The sequence below is a fragment of the Pantherophis guttatus genome, chromosome 5, assembly GCF_059756535.1.
Source record: "Pantherophis guttatus breed Tessera chromosome 5, ASM5975653v1, whole genome shotgun sequence".
Taxonomy (NCBI): Eukaryota; Metazoa; Chordata; class Lepidosauria; order Squamata; family Colubridae; genus Pantherophis; species Pantherophis guttatus.
In genome coordinates, this window is record NC_142067.1 from 74,836,797 (window position 1) to 74,858,885 (window position 22,089).

The following is a 22,089-nucleotide window of genomic DNA, read 5'->3' on the forward strand; positions in this document are numbered from 1 at the left end:
TTCATCTTCTAAGAAAAGTTTATTTGTTTAAGTTTGTTTCATTGACAAACATTTCAGTTTTTTGTTACTCAATGACCTATAAGAGTTAAATGAAAAAATAAGCAATTTTCAAAATTCAAAATCAGATTATGGGGTCTTGAGTTACATTGTTTAAAATCAAATAGTCAGCCCCATACAGTCTAAAAAAACTGACATAAACACACAACAAATTTAGTTTTTGTGAAATACTGGAGAATTAGATCCATCTTTGCTAATTTGTTTAATTTATTGCAGACACTGTCAAGACTTTTAGTTAGAGATTTGATTTTCAATACAATGTGGACATTATCTCTGCAACAGCTTCCTCACTAAAAATGCATTCCAATTGTATGGAAACACACACCATTTTTTTACAAATTGAAGAATTGGCTTTTTGCTTTCAATCATCATCCACAGTAGGCTTGATTGTCACTCCTCTTCTAATTTGTCCCCATCCAATTAAACTGGAAAACAAGAAAAGCAGATTAGAAAAACTTTGAGGCATCAAAAATAAATTTGAATAAAAGAAGATCCTCTAAATACAATATACCGTGTTTCCCTGAAAATAAGACCCTGTCTTATATTTTTTTGAATCCATGTACTCAAAAGCCCGATTGGACTTATTATCAGGGGATGTCTTATTTTGCGGGAAACAGATATAAGATAACATTATGCAAACATTAGTAATCATTTCCCATTCCAGATAATTCATGAATCACGTTTGGAATACTGGGATTGGCCATTATCAGAAAATAAAACTCAAAAGTCTGATTGCTCCAATATGAAATGTTTTGTATACCACTGTATACAGGTAAGTTCTCTTAGGAGAGTTAGAACTGGTAGCAACACAGTAGTAAGTGAAAAATGTGAATGACCATGCTTGACTTATGTAAGTTCTGATGTAGTTAAGCAAATCACATGACTCTGAGTTGCAATTACTGTCACCTTCCCCATTGACTTCATATCAAAAGCCAGCCATTGAAAATAAGAAATAAGCATGGAATGGGAGAAAACTTAAGAGAGAATAGGAGATAAGATATTTATTGAAATATACTTGTATCTTAAATTGGTAGAGATAAGGAGGAGAATAGATTAGAAAACAATATTGGTAACATATTCTGAAGTAATTTGGAGCTAAACAACTGAATAAGAGATAAATGTTATGAATTAGTTAAATAAATGAGTTTAGGAGTGGAGGAAAGCATGATTCTGGAGATCAGTGAAAGCAAAGCTGTGACCCAGTTTTACAAATAAGGTAGGAGTGGAGGAAAGCATCATACTGGAGAACAGTTAAAGTAAACTGGGAACCAGTTAAAAATAAAAAGAGTTAGGAATGGAGGAAAGCATGGGCTGGAAAACAGTTAAAGCAGTGGTTCTTAACCTTCCTAATGCCGCGACCCTTTAATACAGTTCCTTATGTGGTGACCCCCAACCAGGGGTGGGTTCTAAATTTTTTTACTACCGGTTCTGTGGGCGTGGCTTATTTTGTGGGCGTGGCTTGGAGGTTATGTGACTGGGTGGGCGTGGCTAGCTGGTCATGTGACTGGGTGGCCATGGCTATGTGTATAGGGACTACTCAAGAGGGCTGAAAAAAGTCATTTCTGACAGGTCCTCACACTTTTGACTGGTCCTCACACTTATGACCATCCTCACATTTATGCCCGTGCAGCATTCTTAACAACCATGTTACTCATTCACACAACTATCCACCATGGGGATAGGGCAAAAAACGTAAAATGTGAGGACAGTCGTAAATTCGACAACTGGTCAAAAGTGCGAGGACCAGTCAAAAATAACTTTTTCAGCCCTCTGAGTAGTCCATGTGCACAAAAGGACAACCCAGAGGGCTGAAAAAAGTGATTTCTGACAGGTCCTCGCACTTTTGACTGGTCTTCGCACTTATGACTGGTCATCATTTATTCCCATTGTAGCATTCTTAACAACCGTGTCACTCATTTCAACTGCTTCTCTTCACAATGGTGACAAGATAGGGCAAAAACGTAAAATGTGAGGACAGTCGTAAGTTCGAGGATTGGTCAAAAGTGCGAGGACCAGTCAAAAATAACTTTTTCAGCCCTCTGAGTAGTCCATATGCATAAAAGAATACAGCAATAGAGAGGGATGAAGGAAGGGAAGGGAAATTAGAGTAGGAGTGAGGGTAAGAGAGGGAGGAAGAGAGGAGGAGAAGGAGAAAGGAAGAGGAAGTAGGGAGAAGAAGAAGAGGGGGGGAAGAGAAAGGAAGAAGGAAAGAAAAGAGAGAGGTGGTAGGTTTGAGGAGAAAGATTGCTGTACAATAAAAAAGATGAAAGGGAAGAAAACCAACCCCAAACAAATATGAAGGTATTAAGATAAAGAATGAATTGTTAAACTTTAAAGAATAAAAGAGAACAAATATGAATAAATAGCAATAATTAGAAACACATATACAAACATACAATGTATTTTCTTTGAACAGAGTATTTGGCCGGTTCACAAATTTAAACAGTGTTTAGTCATTTCAATTAAATTTACAATTTCTATATTTCCTTTTTGCCAATTTATTCCTCATCTATTTTTAAAAAAAAAACAATGTTACCCTTCATCCTCATCTCTAATCTTCAATTTTTCCCTTCTATTCTATATTATACCCCTTCCCATTGTCATCTATTTTTACATCCATCCTCACATTGGTTAATTATGTAATTATGTAATACAGTTGTTTAATACAAATTCAACATTTTAATATAAATCAATTAATTATATAACTATCTTTTTTGTATATTAATCAATATGAACAAGAATATTCCAATTATTTCCATGCAATCCAATTTCTTACAAATCAATTAATTATATTTACCAATAATAATAAACCAAATAATTTCCCCCATATATTCCTCCAAACCACAACTTAACCATTTCTGCTTTCAACACAATATACAATTAATAGTATCTCAATTATTACAATTCCCTAGTTAAATAGAGCTTTTTTTCTTTTGTGTTTTAAAATCTTGAACCTCCTTTTTTGCCCTAAATTTCCCATTGTTTGCAGTTTTGCACCTACCTTTTTTGGTGAGGAAAAAGAAAAAGAAATCTCTCTCTGCCTCATTTTGTCAGCTTGCAGCAAAGATCCTGCTTTACTTTCACTTTCGTTTTCTCAGCATAGCTAGGGGGAAAAAATCTGCTCGAGATTTTTTTGCAGCTAGCAAGAGCCCTCCGCAAAACAGCTGAGAGCAAATCAGCTGAGAGTCGAGGCTGATCTAATCAACTTGTGCTAATTAACCTATCCTGAAGCTGAAAGGGGCTGTTTTTTCTATTTTTGCAGGCACCGGTCTACTCATTTTTTTTTTAACACTGATCAGCTGTAGGGCAGCCCTTTGAAGCCCCGCGGCAAGAATTTAAACAGTTTTTTTCCCTCTAGCCATCAGCTGGGACTCAGGAGGCAGCAATAGATTGGGAGTGGGTGGAGTAAGCAAACGGCCAGTGATCCAACAGAGGCAGAGGGTGAGTGAAAGCGTGGGGGGGGGGCCGAGAGAGGGCTTTGGCGACCCCTGTGAAATGGCCGTTCAACCCCCAAAGGGGTTGCGACCCCCAGGTTGAGAACCGCTGAGTTAAAGCAAAGCTGTGAACCAGCCAAAATATTGAGTTAGGAGGAAAGCATATGCTGGTCGACAGTTAAAGCAAAACTGTGAACTAGCCAAAAGTTAGGAGTGGAGGAGACTATACCTGGGGATCAACTGAAATAAAGTTGTGAACCAGTTAAAAATAGGGGTAGGAGTGGAGGAAAGCATTGCTGGAAGGCAACTACTTGAGTTGTGAACCAGTTTTATAATAGATTTAGGAGGAGTTAAGGAGAAGGTTGGTGTGCAGTTAAAATTATACTGTGAACCAGCTAAAATAATTAAGATAAGGAATGGGGAAAGCATTGCTGGAAAGCAGCTGATTAAGATGTGAACCAGCTAAAAAATAAATTTAGGAGGAAGTGGAAGAGATTTTACCGGAGAATAGTAGCTAAACTGTGAACCAGTTTAAATAAATACAGATAAGAGTATTGGAAAATACAGCTGGGAAATAGATATTTAATATTTATTTTACCAGTTAAAAATTAGATTCAATAAAATATAAGAATAAACTTGAAATAAATAAAATAAAGTATTGTGGAAGTAACAAACTATAGAAGGAAATGTTGATTGTTTATGAAATGACTTTAAGAGAGGAGGAAAATACTTTTTGTCAAGATTATGGATATTAGATGTCATTTAAGAGAAGTAAAATATAGATTTGAGGTAATGGGTTTTAGGATTGAGGAATATATATGAAATATTGATTGTTAAAATGATAAAGATTTAGAACAGTGTTTATTGTTTAGAATTTTGAGTGTAATAGTAGAATGATAAACGTTTAGAATAAGATTTTTTTTCTTTTTTCTTTAAGATATAAATGGATAAAATTTGGAACAAAATTGATTGAGGGAATGTGAATAATTGTACTCATTTTATGACGGACCAAACCCTTGCTCTAAAACGATATATTTTATGTTTTATGTTTAAAAAAAATTTAAAAAAAATTTGGGAAAAAAAAAAAGCCAGCCATGAAGGTCACAAATTGTGATTATGTGACTGGGAGACTGAGATGATAAAAAATAGATGCTTCTTACCAAATGCCTGAATTGTGATCACATGATCTTGGAATTCTACATTCATCATAAGTTTGATGACTAACTATAAACTTACTTTTTCAATGCCATTATGATTTTGAGCGGTTGCTAAATAGGGCAGTCTTCAATCAAAGACACTGTTCCATTTATTTAGCATCTTTGACATTTTATTATATTTGATAAGAAACATCAACTCAAGCAACAACAGTCCTTAGGATAGAGTTGTGTGATATTTCAATAATTGAAATTATTACTATACTTACTATTTTATTGAACTTAGAATTTTACCATTATAAATACAAATTGCAATCTCTAAATAGTGGTTCTTATGTTGTTAACATGTTACATTTATGCATAAGAAGAGACATCATGGAATACAAAGGTTTGCAAAAATACAAAAGTAATCTGAAAAATTTATGGAGGAATTTATTTTGTTAACTATTATTACATTTGCCACCCATCTAGTGATTTGAGGCAACTCTTGACAAACTCTTTCAACATCTATAGAATGGCAGGATGCAAGTATAAATGGAAAACTATTAAGTAGACTAGGAAGCAATATCTATTTACCAGCATGGAAAAACAGTGTTTAGTGTGCTTTGAAACATTATGTCAGGTCCAACAAGTTATTAATTAGTATTAAATATCATGGATTACACCCAGCAGAATAGATACTAACTTTATATTATCTGCTTTTTCTGCTAGATTCTTCCAATAATTTGTGTTTAGCTTAAAATGTATTTATAGTGATACATTATGTTTTATTTCAAATCAACTTACCGCCAGTGTTTTTCAACTCTTCGACTAAGGGCAATTTTTTCTCCAACTTCAGTGCATACAGGATTAGTTAGCACTATTTTCCCCAGATCAGCTTTCACTGCACTGACCCGTCCTCCAGTTGAAAGAGATCCTATGTTTACCATTAGTACTTCATTTTTAGATAATTTTTGCACCTACAACAATTAGTAAAGAATTTTAAAGATATGTGCAATTTGTACCATTTTAAATTTGCAAGCATCCCTTTTAAAATACAGAAATTTACAGAATGTCCAGATTCACCAGAAATAATTTAACTAACCTTGGCAGCTTTCTTGTCCCCTTCAGTACGGACACCCAGTAATCGCCTCAACAAGAAGTAGGAAATTTCAAGTTCTGTGAATATTTCAGGTAATGCTTCAACTGCACCTAAAACTTGCCCTACCATTCGATCAGCTCGGCACAAAGTTGGGTCAATCTTGGTACCAACACCTAATAACAAAATACTTTTATTTTAAAAAAGCAACAGGTTTTCAATTGTTAAGTTACTTTTAAATCACCAGACACTATTCAGTGCTTTTTTAAAAAAATATTTAAAATAAATATTTATTGAAATTGATCAGTTGGCCATTCCAATGGATTCTTTTCTTTTTCTTGGATCTTGTAAGAATAGTTTAATAATTCTAATGAATTTGCCAAAAATAGATTCTGCTGCTTGGGCCACATATATGCTTCACTGTTCCAAAGTTTCTTTTATCACTCTTTTATAATTTTATTTGTAATACTACATAAATATGTATTAATAAATGAATATTATAACATTTGTTGAATTCTAGATGATTTGGAAGATACTAAGTTGTTCAAAACACATTCTCAGGGGAAACAGTGATAGCTAGTAAGGACACAGCTGACAGTAAAACAGCATCACTACCAGGAATATAGATTCCTAAATCATAGCAAAACAAACTGGAGTGTTGTAAGAGTTATAGTTTTCTTTCCCCTTCATCCAAGAGCCATTGGTGAATGAGCTAAAAATTTAAAAACCCTTACGTTTTCCTCTATTGTTGATAGATCTTAATTCTATCTATCACCTTGTGTTGTGCTATAAATGAAACTTAAGTGAAACTGAAAGGTATTCAATTTTAGCTTGAGTTAATATGTACATAATGCACATATAATACTATAACTACCACTTTAAAAATGGTTTTAGAAAGTATAGAAACGTTTATAGCTGTTGCAAAAAAAGTCCCTGAAACTGTATATTCATAGCCACAGTCTTATCTTGGTATCTTCCATGTTCTCTTAAACATAAATGTAAAACAAACATACCAATAAGGCCTCCTGGTGCAGCATATTGCAAATCATTATGTTCTGCAAACAGAGATACAATTTTGGAGAAAATAGGCTTGCACATAAGTTTTCCTTCACTATCCTTTGAGACAATGCCAGGTCTCACCTCAAGTTCCTGGCCAACCTAATAATAAGATATAAGAAAGGAAGGTTATTACATATCAATCTCTATATAGTGCATTGGTAATGGATTTTATAGCCAATTCTTTATGTCAGTTCACTGTAGCCACTGTAGTTCACTGTACACGTTTATGTAGAACACTGGTTTTCTCTATGTGTTCAGCTACACTAATGATTAGTTTCAGAAGGAATGGGAGTGCTTGTTTTTCCCCAATCATCATTTTACATGATAAGCATCATAGAAATTAAGGAGATACCAGTGGTGAAATGCAATTTTTTTTGCTACTGGTTCTGTGGGCCTGGCTTGGTGGGCATGGCTTGGTGGAGTGTGTGTGTGTCATGTGACTAGGTGGGTGTAGCCAACTTTTTTTTTCTTTTTAAGGCATTTTTTACTACCTATTTGCCTGAATCGGTAGTAAAAATATACTTTAAAAAAGTTAAAAAAAGGTTCCAACGATCGCACGGCACAACTGTGATCATCAGAACTTTTTTTTTTACTTTTTAAAGCATTTTTTTACTACCGGTTCACCTGAACGGGTAGTTCTTATCACTACTGGTTCGCCTGAACTGGAGCAAACCGATAGCATTTCACGCCTGGGAGATACCATAAATAATGGAGAGTATGGCATGGAGATAATTGTTCCAAACACCTGCTGTGATCCGCCAGTGGCCTGCAGAGCTGGCAGCAGAGTTGAACAGTGAGGAGGTTGGGGAGGAACATGGGCCTTCCCCAGTCCTGGAGTCTGGGGAAGGCTCGGATGAGGGCTCTGTGTCGGAGGCAGAGAGGGGGCCAGGACCATCTGAGAGTTATGTGCTGCCTCCGGAGCCTCCAGAGTCGGACATCAGCAAGGCAGAGGAATAGGGGGAGCCTGTTCCCAGTGCGTGCATGCGCAGAGCTGCCAAAAGGCAAGAACACTTAAAACAAAAGGGACGACTTGGGAGTAGGGCTTGGAGATGATGCTCTTCGTGCTGCAATTGGTTGGCGCTTCGCTTCCCAGCCGATCAGCTCCAACGCCCAGCTGATCTATTCGCCATCGATCTCCCAGCTGATCAGCACAGTTGCTCCATTTGCCACCTTCCAGCTGATCAGCATGGCTCCCAGTCACGCCCTGCAGCCTCCCCTCCCTGAATGGCACCCTGAGATGGCTCACCAGAGGCTTGCCATTTTGGGGTTGACAGCTCCAGCACCATCAAATGGACTTCCAATGTGAATTAGCCAAAAGAGGTAAGGCAAAACAACACACAGCAGTCACAGCTGCCTTAGCTTTCTGAAAATGAGGATGTGGAATTACCACTCCCTCCCAACACAACAGTTTGGTGAGCTGTAAAGAGTGTAGAATAGGCAATAGAGCTCTCCATTGACCTGTTAAGTCCCATTCCTTGTAGCTTGACTTGCAAAACTTTACAACCCTGAGCCTGGACATGCCAACTACAAACTTTGATCCTTGGATTTTTCTTCACTACTTCACTACTTTCTTGCATGCTTGCTTTGATTTGAAACACTTTTAAGACAAATTTGTTGAACTTGAGGGGAACAGGAGTGGGAACTTGTCTCTATACTGCAAGTGCCTTTGTTTGCAATCCTCATTTAGTAAAGAGAACACAACCACTTGCGCACGCACACTTGGCCTGGGATTGTCATAAACATCCATTTATACTAGTATTATATCTAAACTTATGGACTTTGATTCATCCAACGATTTAGTTTTAATCTCCTAGCCTTCATGTTCACCAAACAAGTTCTGGAGAATCCCTCAACTCCCACATATGTAGAAGGAATAGAGGGAAGAATACATACAATTTTATCATTAACATAAAATGATAAGTCTGTTAATCAGCATTGGAAAGAAACATTACCTTTAATACACCTTTGAGAATGCTGCCACCAGCTACACCTCCCTTCAAGTCATCAACTTCACATCCAGGCTTATTAACATCAAAAGATCTAATAACTGAAAAGAACATTCCATTAAGTTCAGTTTGCAAAAAACTTTAAACATTTTAATACCGTAATATATTTATCAATTAGTCACACTCTGAATCTAATACTTTATTAAGCCACTGATTTGGTGTATATTGTTGGATCCATATTTCTTTTTGGAAGATAGCACTAGTAATAGCACTTAGACATTTACCACTTCACAATGCTTTACAGCCCACTCTAAGCGGTTTACAGAGTCAGCATATTGCCCCCAACAATCTGGGTCCTCATGGTAAGGTAAGATTAAATAATTAAAAGGAATTTATACATAAAGAAACTAAAAATATATGTTACTGCTTCCTGAAATCAATTTCTTGATCGACCTTCATGTGGTAGATGTGACGACATCACAAACCCTTGAAACAAACATTGCATGTCTAGAAATACATTTCTTCTAGACATTTTACCCATTTACGAAAATATATCTGATAAGGTTCAATTCAAAAACAGTTACTAATTCTAGGAGCACAAAACAGTATCAGATTTATTTATCTTGAACAGAAACTTTCAAGACATGATAATTTACAAAGTGGAATTTCAAAATCAGTTTATGGGAGCCATCTATTCAGTTTTCTTGAATAAGGACCTCATGAATATGAGACAAACTGTTCTTGATTTGACAAAAAAAGTATATTATCCATACAAATAATGAGTTCCTCTTATAATCTGTTAAATGTTGCAGTCCTCAAATCAATAAATATTGGCCCTATGAAATCAGTATGATTTAATTTCTTATCACTATGCTTACCATCACTCCATTAAGAGGGCACAGAAATTTACGTGATTCTGAAGTTATAAAATATGTTACATAAATACACACTATTTTAATGTGATCCAATTCATCTAAATATGTGTCCTGCTGGATTCTAATCACACAACGTATCACTTTCACATAGAATTAATGATATATAGCACTGTTGAATTTAAGCTAAATTTTTCATATCAAAATATTTCCTATAAAGTCTATGTAGCAAAGATGCTATGTTAACAATACTACCAATGACTACAATAAATATGTATTTATCACATCATTAACCAAATTCCTGTGTTAGTGTACTTTCTACGTAGAATCAGTGACTCAAATAGACATACCAATAAGCCTTGGTTCTGATGTGAAGTCCCTTAAAGGCACTGGAATTTTCTTTACAATGTATTCACAAACGACTTCAATGTTGTATTTTAGCTGTGCTGAGATTGGAATAATTGGAGCTCCTTCTGCAACTGTACCTATTTCAACAAACAGTCACGTATTATAATACTTGTAATGCTCTATTATGATTAACATATTGGAAACTCCAGCACAAATACATTTTTTGCTCTATAATCTACAGCAGAGGTGTCAAACTCAAGGCCCACAGGCTGGATCCTGCCCATGGGGTGCTTAGATCCAGCCCGCTAGAAATAGTAAAGAACCGGCTCACAATGCCTCTACTAGCAAAAATGGGACGTGCATCCAGACCAAAAACGTGGCCCGATTTTGATCTGGACTGCCTCCTGCAAAATCCTGTAGCAAACACAATTCCCTCACTAACCTGCTTTCCAGCTCCATTCTCCGGCATGCAGGGCAACAAAAGACCATGTGACTACCAGTAAAAAAAAAAAAAAAAATTAAGTCAGACCTTCTAATTTCGTGAGCTCTCCCCACCCCCAGAATAGAAGGTCTGATTGCATTTTTTTCTAAACTGGTAGTCACATGATCTTCTTTTGTTGCTCTGCACGCAGGACAACGGAGCTGGAAAGGAGGTTAGTGAGGAATTCTGTTGCTCTGGGATGGGGTGGAAGTGAGGATTTTGCATTATGATTGTTCATAACAACCAGTAAAAGAGGAATGGAAAAATCCCTATCTGTAGATCAGATGGACTAACTTCATGCTGCCTGGGAAATTTTGGGAATTGAAATCATGCACCTTAAAAGTTACCAAAGTTGAGAAGCATGGGTCTATACTAGAGTTTAGGATTTTCCATTTCTGTTTTATTTCGAGTTTGGTGCAATTAAATAAATCAGTTGTGGTTTCCTTAACAAGCCTTGGTAGTACTAGGGTTTAAGGCACCCTGTTATTAAGCTGCTTAAGACCAGCTGCCTGCAATTACTGCAGGGTTCGAATCTCGCCAAGGCTCAAGGTTGACTCAGCCTTCCATCCTTTCTAAGGTAGGTGAAATGAGGACCCAGTTTGTGGGGGCAATAAGCTGACTTTGTATAAATATACAAAAGGATGAAGGCTATTGCTGAGCACATTGTAAGCCGCCCTGAGTCTTCGGAGAAGGGCGGCATATAAATCAAATTAAAAAAAAAAAAAGTAATTAAAGCGATATGAACCATTACTGGACTTTTTGTGAGAAACTGAAATTAAAAGTTGGTTTAAAAGTTATTAGACATGGGATTATGGAAATAATGTAGACAATTGTTAATCTTAGAGTAAGAGTTTGATATATTTTTTACTTATATCTGTACCAAGAAAAGTTGGAAGTCATTCTTTTTTGGGTTTCCTTCTTTCTTTTTTTCTTACACTTTTATTTTTTCTTTCCTGAGCATTTTCTTTTTTCAAATCTTTTTTTTTATTTGTTTATCCCTTAGCTTTGTATGTTTTTGATGTATGAAGGATCAAAGACCCAGCCACTATAATTCTACATTTATTTACAGAAATCATATCAAAATTTAGAATGAAATCCAGTGGGAGCCATCTCATATAAGGCAGGCTCTGAGTAATCAAAAAGTGTTTATTGATAGAAGAGAATATTTGTAGCTCAGGATTGAATTGTGGGGTCCTTGGTGCTCTCTGACCTTGATGGTTTTCTTGCAGATGTTTCATTACCAAACTAGGTAACTTCATCAGTACTAGAAGGGAGTGGGGTTTGCTCCTATTTTCATATACTAGTGGCTTACCCTGTCAGTGTGATCAATTGCTTCACAAAAAGTGTTTTGATTGGTGCTGGGTCTTTACAGCCTCAGGCAGAGAAAGGCTATTCTGCAACCCTCCCTCAAATGTTCTTTAAAATACAGAGTTTCCCAACATTCCTTTAGGAACCTCCAACATGCAAACTGTGGTTACTCATCTTAAAATGAATCTTCTTTACCTGAAACTTCAAAATTTGCTATTTGCTGGGAAGATGTGTAGCTAAAAGTCAATCTACATTTAGTCTACATCTGAGTTTGTGGATATTCTTCATAACCAAACAAAAGTGTATTTTCTGTGCAGGCCACGCCCCTTGCTTGCTGGATCTGTATGTCACAAAGCAAAGCCCACATTTTGTAATTAACCCCTGCACCCTGTTTTGGCTGGCAGAGTGCTGCAGGAGGCTGAATGCTGTCACGACCACCCTGGCCACGCTGACCCTGGCCACGCCCCCCGGCCCTCTGAGGTGAAACACAACCCTGATGCGGCCCTCAATGAAATTGAGTTTGACACCCCTGATCTACAGAATATATTTGTTTTTGGACAAGAACAAAAGAAACCATACAGATTCACTAACAGAATGGTTTGCTAAAGAAAAGTTGGTTCAGAAAAAATAATCATAATTTTCAATAAATCAATTCTATTCTTTGAAAATTAATGTTTGAGGATGAATGGCAAAGATTCAGGGTCTAAAGTGATTTGATTTTTATGCTTTTTATGCCACAATTAAGGATAGGAAAGAATTTGTAGTGAAAAAATGCTTCCTTCAGTTGAAGCATCAATTTATTTTCAGTTCATCTACTGGTCTTCAATTTGAAGTAGTAGTTACAATTAGCCATCATTCTTCAAATTCCTCCTCTGAGTAATCAGCAAGACGATTTTCTAATCATAAAAATGGTTTTTCTGGCTTCTCCTTGACTAAAAGTAACTGAGCATTTCCAGGATTATTTTCTGCTAGGAAATATTTGTATATTCCTCTACTTCCCGAATTAAATTAAACAGTTTTAAATAAGAAAGAAAGAAGAAAGAAAGAAAGAAAGAAAGAAAGAAAGAAAGAAAGAAAGAAAGAAAGAAAGAAAGAAAAGCTGGCCCGAGAAGGATTAAAAGGATAAAAACTCATCCTCTTTTTTTCACCAATGTTTGATAATCCCTTACAATTATAAAAATCTAAAAAAAGATCAAGAAACAAATAGAATGTCAGATAGATTAATGTTCTTTACTCTTGTTTGTTGTTATTAGAATGCAAGAGCATTTAGTGCAAAATCTGAGTCTATAATTTTGCTTTAGAACAGATAAGCAAAAGACAGCAACAACATACAATGCTTTCTTTGACATAAGCACTCTACAGTGACTTGAAATCAACTGGATAAACATTCTACTTTTAACAGATACAGGCTATTACAAATAGAAAATCTTTAAAATCTTTAAAAATTTCAGACAAGAGTATAATTATAATATGTACCAACACCAGTTACAAATTCTATACAGACAGTACTGTTGCAATCAAATTGAATTGCCTGTCATGTATTTGTTGGCTCAGTGTTTAAATGTTCTACTGCAAATGAAGTAACTGGATAACAGAGATAATGCTCAACCAAACTACCAGAAGTAATACAGACCGTTTTTATGACAATATTCCCAGGTAAACCAGACAAGAAACACAACTAAATAAGCAATTCTACTTTAGTGGAAGGTAACATTAACAGAATCTTGCATGACTGAAGGTACAAACTTCCTCTTGTCTGTTTTAAACATCTGATCAATTAGGACTAATCCTAAATTTCTTCCTCTCCAGCCACTGAAGACTCCTCCATCTCTCATCTGATTGTCTACGGAGATTCTCAATCATACAGGTAATGGTAGTCCCAAAAGTGCTTTTTCCAAAAGGCAACTGGATTTCCTAGGTTTTTTTTTCTTTAAAAACATTTTGCTTCTCATCCAAGAAGCTTCTTCAGTTCTAATTTCTTCATTTAAAATTGAAGAAGCTTTTTGGATGAAAAGTGAAATGTTTACTAAGTAAGTCCAGTTTCCTAATACTCATCTGATTATTTCCTAGGCAGCATCTCTGCCCCTCATTCCCCAAGATTATCCACACATTCCTTTACATCATTTTGTAAACTGCAGTCACCTATGTGTAAATTGGGTAGCTATATACATTTATTTAATAAATAAAAATACGTAACTGTGAAAAAGAATCTCTTGCTGAACCCATTACCTATTCCAGGGGTGTCAAACACAAGCCTGTGAGTGGCATCAGGCCCATAGGGCCTTCTTGGAAAATGTAAGGGACTGACCCACGTCACTTTGGCCTAGTCTACCCAATGCAAAGAGGAAACATTGGGCCAACTTGGTTTAGGCCAGGTCTACCCAATGCAAAGACGAAACATGCCAGCAGTTTGGGGAGTGGCGTCAAGCTGGCCATGCCCATCCAGTTGGCCATGCCCAGTGAGTGGCATCAAGCTGGTGATGCCCACCCAGTCGGCCATGCATGCCTGACCCCCCGAGATCAACCACAGCGCTGATGCGGACCTCAATGAAATTGAGTTTGACACCCCTGTTCTGGACTAAGATCTTTTAAGGAACAATTTTGGCAAGTCTAAATTATTAGTACAATCTTGATATATGAGGGTCTGGTTTGACTCTCACTTTGTCAGGGTCTTTGCTATGAAGAATTTACTGGAATTTGACTTGGTTTCTTTACGAGATTTCCCCATTTAACCTTTAGTCACTTTTTGCTTGCTTGCTTTGGAGTTCTGATCTTGGATAAATTTACTAAAATTAGCTAATACATTTGCAAAATTAGTTTGACAAATTTGATATGGCAATAACTGAAAATAAACTGTTTGTGAAGCAAGACAAAAAGTTGGCTTGTAGTAAACAAAGAGAGACTTCTCGATTTTGACCTGGAAACTCACCTTGCACAAATGCTAGAATTTGTTCATATTGTTCTTTGGCTTGGCTCTCTTTGACCAAATCAATTTTATTCTGTAGAATTAGAATGTGTTTCAGTTTCATAATTTCAATAGCAGCTAAGTGTTCTGAGGTCTGCGGCTGAGGACATGATTCATTGCCAGCTGGAATAACAGAAAAACAATGTTTACAACAGAATATAGAACACTGATCAACTTCTTAACAAAAGGTTAAAATACAGGATACTAATCCTTCTGTAAATTATAATTAGGGGTAATTAGAACACCTGAGAGTGAAACTGTACATGTGAATTTCGTGTAATGAGTAAATATAGTTTGTATTACAATAAGGATTATAATTAATGAAACCTTGTTTACAAGGTTGTGAAGTTTGTGTCTCTAATTGATTATGTAATCCAGGAAATGTACTGGTATCCTTATAGCAATATGAACACTAACACAACCTTACTTCTGTAAACCCCTATGTTTCAATGCTAACATATCTGTGTGCATGTGACAAAAAAGAGAGAAAATGTATTGGATGTGAAATTGACTGAATACATTCACTATAAACTAGTCAGTGCAGTATCTAGAAAGAGATCTGGCAAAGGATTTCTATCTATCTCACACTGCTGTGAATTTCACTTTCTTTCTGAAGCAGAGATAGCAGGAAGCCTACTTTAGTATCTGCTAATGTCAGCCACTAATTTTATGTCTATTCTATAACTTAGTAGAAGAGAAGCTCCGTATCCTTATTTCAGGAGATTGAGAGCAGAACAATAATCAGCATGCACAGAATGTGACTCCAGAAGCCTATACTTCTCTGTGTTTGAATGGAATATGAGGTGTGCAGCTCTCCATGATCTAAATGCATACTTCTGACACCATTCTCTTTGCCTTTTCTTGTTCAGGAATGACAAGTTAATTGGAACATAGGTTTATATGGAAAAGGAGATGTAGAAACTACCGATTTTTCCAGCAGAGAAAGTAGCACATAATATATTAACTTGCTTTAAAATTTTATTAAATTCAATCAGGCAATACATTTGATGATTACAAAGCAGTGCTTGAATCTTCTTAGTTATTGCTAAGAAAAATAATGGAATGAGAATTATTTGGCTTTCTCTACTGGTGGTCACTCATTTCCCTGCCCTCTTTTCCCAATAGCTACTTTCCACTATATTTTTAAAAATGCATCCTTCCAGAGTGTTTCCTTCTCCAGCATAACATGACATAATGTAACTTGAAAGCATGATATTAACAGTAAAATTCTTTAGCCACAATAATGTCATGGATCTATTGCAATATCAAACTCCTACACTAATAATTACCTATTAACAGTAAAGCTGCATCCATGACAGCTGCTCCATTCAACATAGTAGCCATCAAAATGTCATGGCCAGGACAATCCACGAAAGAGACATGTCTATAATATAAGGAAAGGGAAAAAAAGAATAACCATAAATAATAGTTCCTCAAAAAAGTATTACATGAATTTTGACATATTATAATAAATGTGGAAAAAAGATGTATCTTGAGAGACTACAAGATTCTAATAGACGAGGGAACCGGAAGTGTTGTGGCGATACTGAATGGGAAATAGCGAAGCTCCGATGAGCTTCGCAAAAACCCAGCCAGACAAACCGCTGTTGGGGAGTCTTCGGACCGGAACTGTCTTGGAGGGACAGGGGAGAGAGAGAGGCGCCTCAGAAGGCCAAGAGGAACAGGCAAGTTCCTCAGAAAGTTGGAGGCAGCTTTTTGACCCGGCGGTGAGGGAGGCAGCCGTTACGGCCACTACAAACTGGGGCAACCAGACTAAGATCTGAGCAGGAGCGGAGATTGAACAGAGTATTGTTACCGGGTGAGTGATTGGCCAACTCACAGGTAAGAAGAAAAAAATTTTTTTTAAAGCTTGAAAGAAGTCCCAACGCGTAATTAGCGGCTAATTGGCACTCGGGAATTCAAGTGGAAAAAAAAGAGGAACTTTATAACTAAAGCCCTAAAAAGAACCTTCCACCTGGATTTAAAACTGGACTTGGAAGAAATTAAAAATAAGATAAGAAAAAGAAAACAGAGAAGTATTCTTTAAACAACAAAAGGACTTAATTTGAAGAAGAGGAAGTAACTATTTTTGTGGATTTACAATTAATACTTTGTTGTCAGGGGATTTGTGAATAGGAGAAAGACATCTACTGATGAAAAGAAAGCATTGCACTAAGTTTATTTAGACCACCGTGGGAAAATACTGAAGGAGTGTTTGTTTAAACAACTGGAGCACGATTTCAAAAGAAGTAGAAAGAACAAAGACTGAAACTGGAATGGTTTAAATCAGTGGTTCTCAACCTTCCCGCGACCCTTTAATACAGTTCCTCATGTTGTGGTGACCCCCAACTAGGGGTGGGTTCTAAATTTTTTTTACTACTGGTTCTGTAGGCGTGGCTTATTTTGTGGGCGTGGCTTGGAGGTCATGTGACTGGGTGGGCGTGGCTAGCTGGTCATGTGACCGGATGGCCATGGCTATGTGTATAGGGACTACTCAGAGAGCTGAAAAAAGTCATTTCTGACAGGTCCTCGCACTTTTGACTGGTCCTCACACTTATGACCATCCTCATATTTATGCCCGTGCAGCATTCTTAACAGCCATGTCACTCATTTCACAACTGCTTCTCTTCACCATGGTGACAAGACAGGGCAAAAACGCAAAATGTGAGGACAGTCATAAGTTCGAGGACTGGTCAAAAGTGCGAGGACCAGTCAGAAATAACTTTTTCAGCCCTCTGAGTAGTCCATATGCATAAAAGGATACAGCAATAGAGAGGGATGAAGGAAGGGAAGGGAAATTAGAGTAGGAGGGAGGGTAAGAGAGGGAGGAAGAGAGGAGGAGAAGGAGAAAGGAAGAGGAAGTAGGGAGGAGAAGAAGAGGGGGGGAAGAGAAAGGAAGAAGGAAAGAAAAGAGAGAGGTGGTAGGTTTGAGGAGAAAGATTGCTGTACAATAAAAAAGATGAAAGGGAAGAAAACCAACCCCAAACAAATATAAAGATATTAAGATAAAGAATGAATTGTTAAACTTTAAAGAATAAAAGAGAACAAATATGAATAAATAACAATAATTAGAAACACACATACAAACATACAATGTATTTTCTTTGAACAGAGTATTTGGCCGGTTCACAAATTTAAACAGTGTTTAGTCATTTCAATTAAATTTACAATTTCTATATTTCCTTTTTGCCATATTTATTCCTCATCTATTTTTGTAAAAAACCAATATTACCCTTCATCCTCATCTCTAATCTTAATCAAATTCAATTCTTCCCTTCTATTCTATATTATACCCCTTCCCATTGTCATATAATTTTATATCCATCCTCACATTGGTTAATTATGTAATATTAGTTGTTTAATACAAATTCAACATTTTAATATAAATCAATTAGTTATATAACTATCTTTTTTGTATATTAATCAATATGAACAAGAATATTCCAATTATTTCCATGCAATCCAATTTCTTACAAATCAATTAATTATATTTACCAATAATAATAAACCAAATAATTTCCCCCATATATTCCTCCAAACCACAACTTAACCATTTCTGCTTTCAGAAATATACAATTAATAGTATCTCAATTATTACAATTCCCTAGTTAAATAGAGCTTTTTTTTGTGTGTGTTTTAAAATCTTGAACTCTCCTCTTTTTCCCTTAATTTCCCATCGTTTGCACCTACCTTTTTTGGTGAGGAAAAAGAAAAGAAATCTGCCTGCCTAATTTTCAAACGTTGCAGCAACAGCAAAGCAGTTTCAGTTTCGTTTTTCAGGATAGCTAGGGGAAAAAAAATCTGCTCCAGGACTCTTTGCAAGGAAGCAGCAGAGCCCTGAGCAAAACAGCTGAGACAAATCAGCTGAGAGTCGGGAGCCGATCTAATCAAGGGCTAATTAGCCTATGCTGAAGCTCCGCGGGCCAATAAAATTACAAAAAAACACTGAACCATTTGTTAAATTGCTGGCTCGCCCGCCCCTCGCCCACCACTATTTGTTGGCAATAAATAGTGGTGCGGAGGGGCGGGGCAAGCCAGCAATTTAACAAACGGTTGGGCTGCACCACTGGCTATAGGGCGGCCCTTTGAAGCCCCGCAGCAAGAATTTAAAGAGTTTTTTTTCTTCTAGCCATCAGCTGGGATTCCGGAGGCAGCAATAGATTGGGGGTAAGCGAACGGCCGGCGATCCAACAGAGCAGAGAGTGAGGGTGAGTGAAGGTGTGGGGGGGCGAGAGAGGGCTTTGGCGACCCCTGTAAAATGGCCATTTGACCCCCAAAGGGGTCGCGACCCCCAGGTTGAGAACCACTGGTTTAAATGAATATTTGAATTGGACACTATTTGGAAAGAAAAAAGAGACATTATATGGACTTGAATTTGAATTATATGCAAACAAAAGTAACAAATTTTAAAATCCTTGCCCTTTAAATTGATAACATGGAAAATTGGGAGGATGAGTATGAGAAACTAAGGGAGATGTTTCAAAAAGATAAAAGAAGCTTTTAAGGGAAATAAAGAAGCAGAGGACTGGTTAGAATGTAAAAAAAGGAAAGAGAAAATATGAATGAGAAGCTAGAGAAGCAAGAAGACAATATTGAAAAGGAAATAATTGAAAATAAAGATATAGATGATTACACTGGAATTGACAGTGAGAGAATAAAAATGGATAGGGGGAATATCTCTCAAAAAAGAAGAGAAGGAAATGGGAAAATATTGAGAGGGAAAATTAAAGGAGTAAAAATTAGAGAAAGGAGGCAGAAAGGGAGATATAAGAAAAAGAAGAAGATAAGAGAATGGGAGAAAGGGAGGAAAATATCAAGAAATGGAATTGTGGAGAGATTAAAAGAAAATGGTTAAAAGGGGATAGCAGAAAGGAAATTAATGTTGATTTAAGAGAAGGATATTAGTAGTAGAAATTGTATATAAAAAGTAATTTAGAAGAAATATATAATTATTGTAAAAGGGATATAAGTAAGGATGAAATGAAATGTGGGTAAGAAACAAAAAAGAAGAAATATGCTGTTTAATATAAAATAGAGAGAAAGATAGGGAGAAAGAGAGGAGGAGTGGGAGAAAGAAAGGGGAAGTAGAGAAGGAGTAGGAGAGGAGGAAAGAAGGAAGTAGGAAGGATAAAAGAAGGGAGGGAGACGGAAGAGAATGAGAAGAAAGATTGCTGTACAATAAAACAGATGAAATGGAAGAAAGGCAACCCGAACACGTTTAAATGTATTAGGATAAAGAATGAATTAAAAAAAGAAAAGAGAATAAATATGAGTAAAAGTAGAGAAATTAGAACTTGAGGGTGAATGAAGATGTTGTTTATATAAATAAGCATAGAAATTTATTTTTATTTATTTATTTTATTTTATTTCTATACCGCCCTTCTCCTGCGGGACTCAGGGTGGTGTACTGCCAGGATAAAACATAGCATATAAAATTTAAAAACATTTTAAAAAACAATTAAATAATTTTGACCCGGATTTATGACAACCCAATTAAAACCGAATTCAATTAAAAACTGAGAGGATGGGATCAAGCCAGCCCGGCTAGATGGAATAAGTGCGTTTTCAGGGCCCGACGAAAAGTCCGGAGGTCTGATATCGTGCGTATCTCAGGGGGCAGGTCATTCCAGAGGGCAGGTGCTGCCACAGAGAAGGCTCTCCCCCTGGGGGTCGCCCGCCGGCACTGTCTGGCCGACGGCACCCTGAGGAGGCCCTCTCTGTGCGAACGAACCGGTCGGTGGGAGGCTATTGGCGGCAGAAGGCAGTCTCACAAATACGGCCCTAAGCCATGGAGCACTTTAAAGGTGGTCACCAACACCTTGAAGCGCACCCAGAAGACCACAGGAAGCCAGTGCAGTTCGCGCAGGAGAGGTGTTATAGGTGAGCGCCCCGTCGCTCCCATAATCCCCCGCGCGGCCGCATTCTGGACCAACTGCAGTCTCCGGGTGCACCCCAAGGGGAGCCCCATGTAGAGAGCATTGCAGTAGTCCAGGCGGGAAGTGACGAGTGCTTGAGTGACCGTGTGTAGGGAGTCCCGATCCAGAAAGGGATGCAACTGGCGTATCAGGCGAACCTGATAAAAAGCCCCCCTGGCCATGGCCGTCATATGCTCTTCTAAAGACAGCCTTGCATCCAGGAGGACGCCTAAGTTGCGAGCCCTCTCCGTGGGGGCCAGTGATTCGCCCCCAATAGCTAGCGATGGCACCAGCTGGCTATATCGGGACGCCGGAAGCCACAGCCACTCGGTCTTGGAAGGGTTGAGTCGGAGCCTGTTTCTCCCCATCCAGGCCCGTACGGCCTCCAGGCACTGGGACATCACTTCAAGGGCATCGTTGGGGTGGCCTGGGCTGGAGATGTACAGCTGAGTGTCGTCAGCGTACTGATGGAACTCCACCCCAAAGCCACGAATGATCTCACCCAGCGGCTTTACATAAATGTTGAACAGAAGGGGCGAGAGGATTGACCCTTGTGGCACCCCACAAACAAGGCGCCTCGGGGTCGACCGCTGCCGTCAACACGGATTGCGACCGGTCAGAGAGGTAGGAGAACCACCGCAGAACGGTGCCCCCCACCCCCAGCCCCTTCAACCGGTGCAACATGATACCATGGTCGATGGTATCAAAAGCCTCTGAGAGATCTAACAGGACCAGGATAGAGAAACAACCCCTATCCCGAGCCCTCCAGAGGTCATCCACCAACGCGACCAATGCCGTTTCCGTGCTGTGCCCAGGCCGGAAGCCGGACTGGAGCGGGTCTAGATAGACAGCTAGAAATATTAAGATATGATTAAAAAACAAGGAAAAAGAAGATTTTGGCAGAAATTGTACCTAAGTAAAATGTATTTGGATATGATAAGTTGTATAAGATATGATATGACCAATACTCTGTTCATAAAATATGCGGGTGAATGGGGGTGGAGGGTGGGAGAATCAATAAAACTTGATTAAAAAAAGATTCTAATAGACAACAGCTTTCAAAGATTTAATTTTTCGTAACATTTTAATTAACTTGTTTTTAACTAACATATTGCACTATGTTTTGTGTGCATGTGCATGTGTGTGTGATGTACACACGCCCTTTTTTCCCCCTGTGCCATGTATTAACATATTTTATGAGTTTAATAAAACCGATTTGTATTGTCTAGGACCATGATGGCAAACCAGTGGCACGCGGAGCCATATCGGTGGGCATGTGAGCGTTGCCCTAGCTCAGCTCCAGTGCGCATGCAGGCCAGCTGATTTTCGGGCCTTCTGGGCCCACCAGAAGTTGGCAAATGGGCCGTTTCTAGCCTCCGGAGGGGTGGGGAAGGCAGTTTTCACCCTCACCTGGCTCCAAGAAAGCCTCTGGAACCTGGGGAGGGTGAAAAATGGGCCCACCATGCCATCGC

At 37.9% G+C, this 22,089-nt stretch overlaps 1 protein-coding gene across 1 annotated transcript in view; it reads right to left on the reverse strand.

Moving 5' to 3' along the window:
- Positions 1 to 22,089, reverse strand: part of EIF2S3 (eukaryotic translation initiation factor 2 subunit gamma) — a 39,344-nt gene continuing 17,255 nt past the window's right edge. The window contains exons 5-12 of the mRNA XM_034433178.3: positions 15,992 to 16,086; positions 14,667 to 14,825; positions 9,951 to 10,085; positions 8,735 to 8,829; positions 6,737 to 6,881; positions 5,730 to 5,899; positions 5,432 to 5,604; positions 1 to 482 (exon numbers count right to left, since the gene is read on the reverse strand). Coding sequence (XP_034289069.1) covers positions 419 to 482; positions 5,432 to 5,604; positions 5,730 to 5,899; positions 6,737 to 6,881; positions 8,735 to 8,829; positions 9,951 to 10,085; positions 14,667 to 14,825; positions 15,992 to 16,086 — 1,036 coding nt within the window. The 3' untranslated portion in view covers positions 1 to 418. The remainder of the gene's footprint in view (positions 483 to 5,431; positions 5,605 to 5,729; positions 5,900 to 6,736; positions 6,882 to 8,734; positions 8,830 to 9,950; positions 10,086 to 14,666; positions 14,826 to 15,991; positions 16,087 to 22,089) is intronic.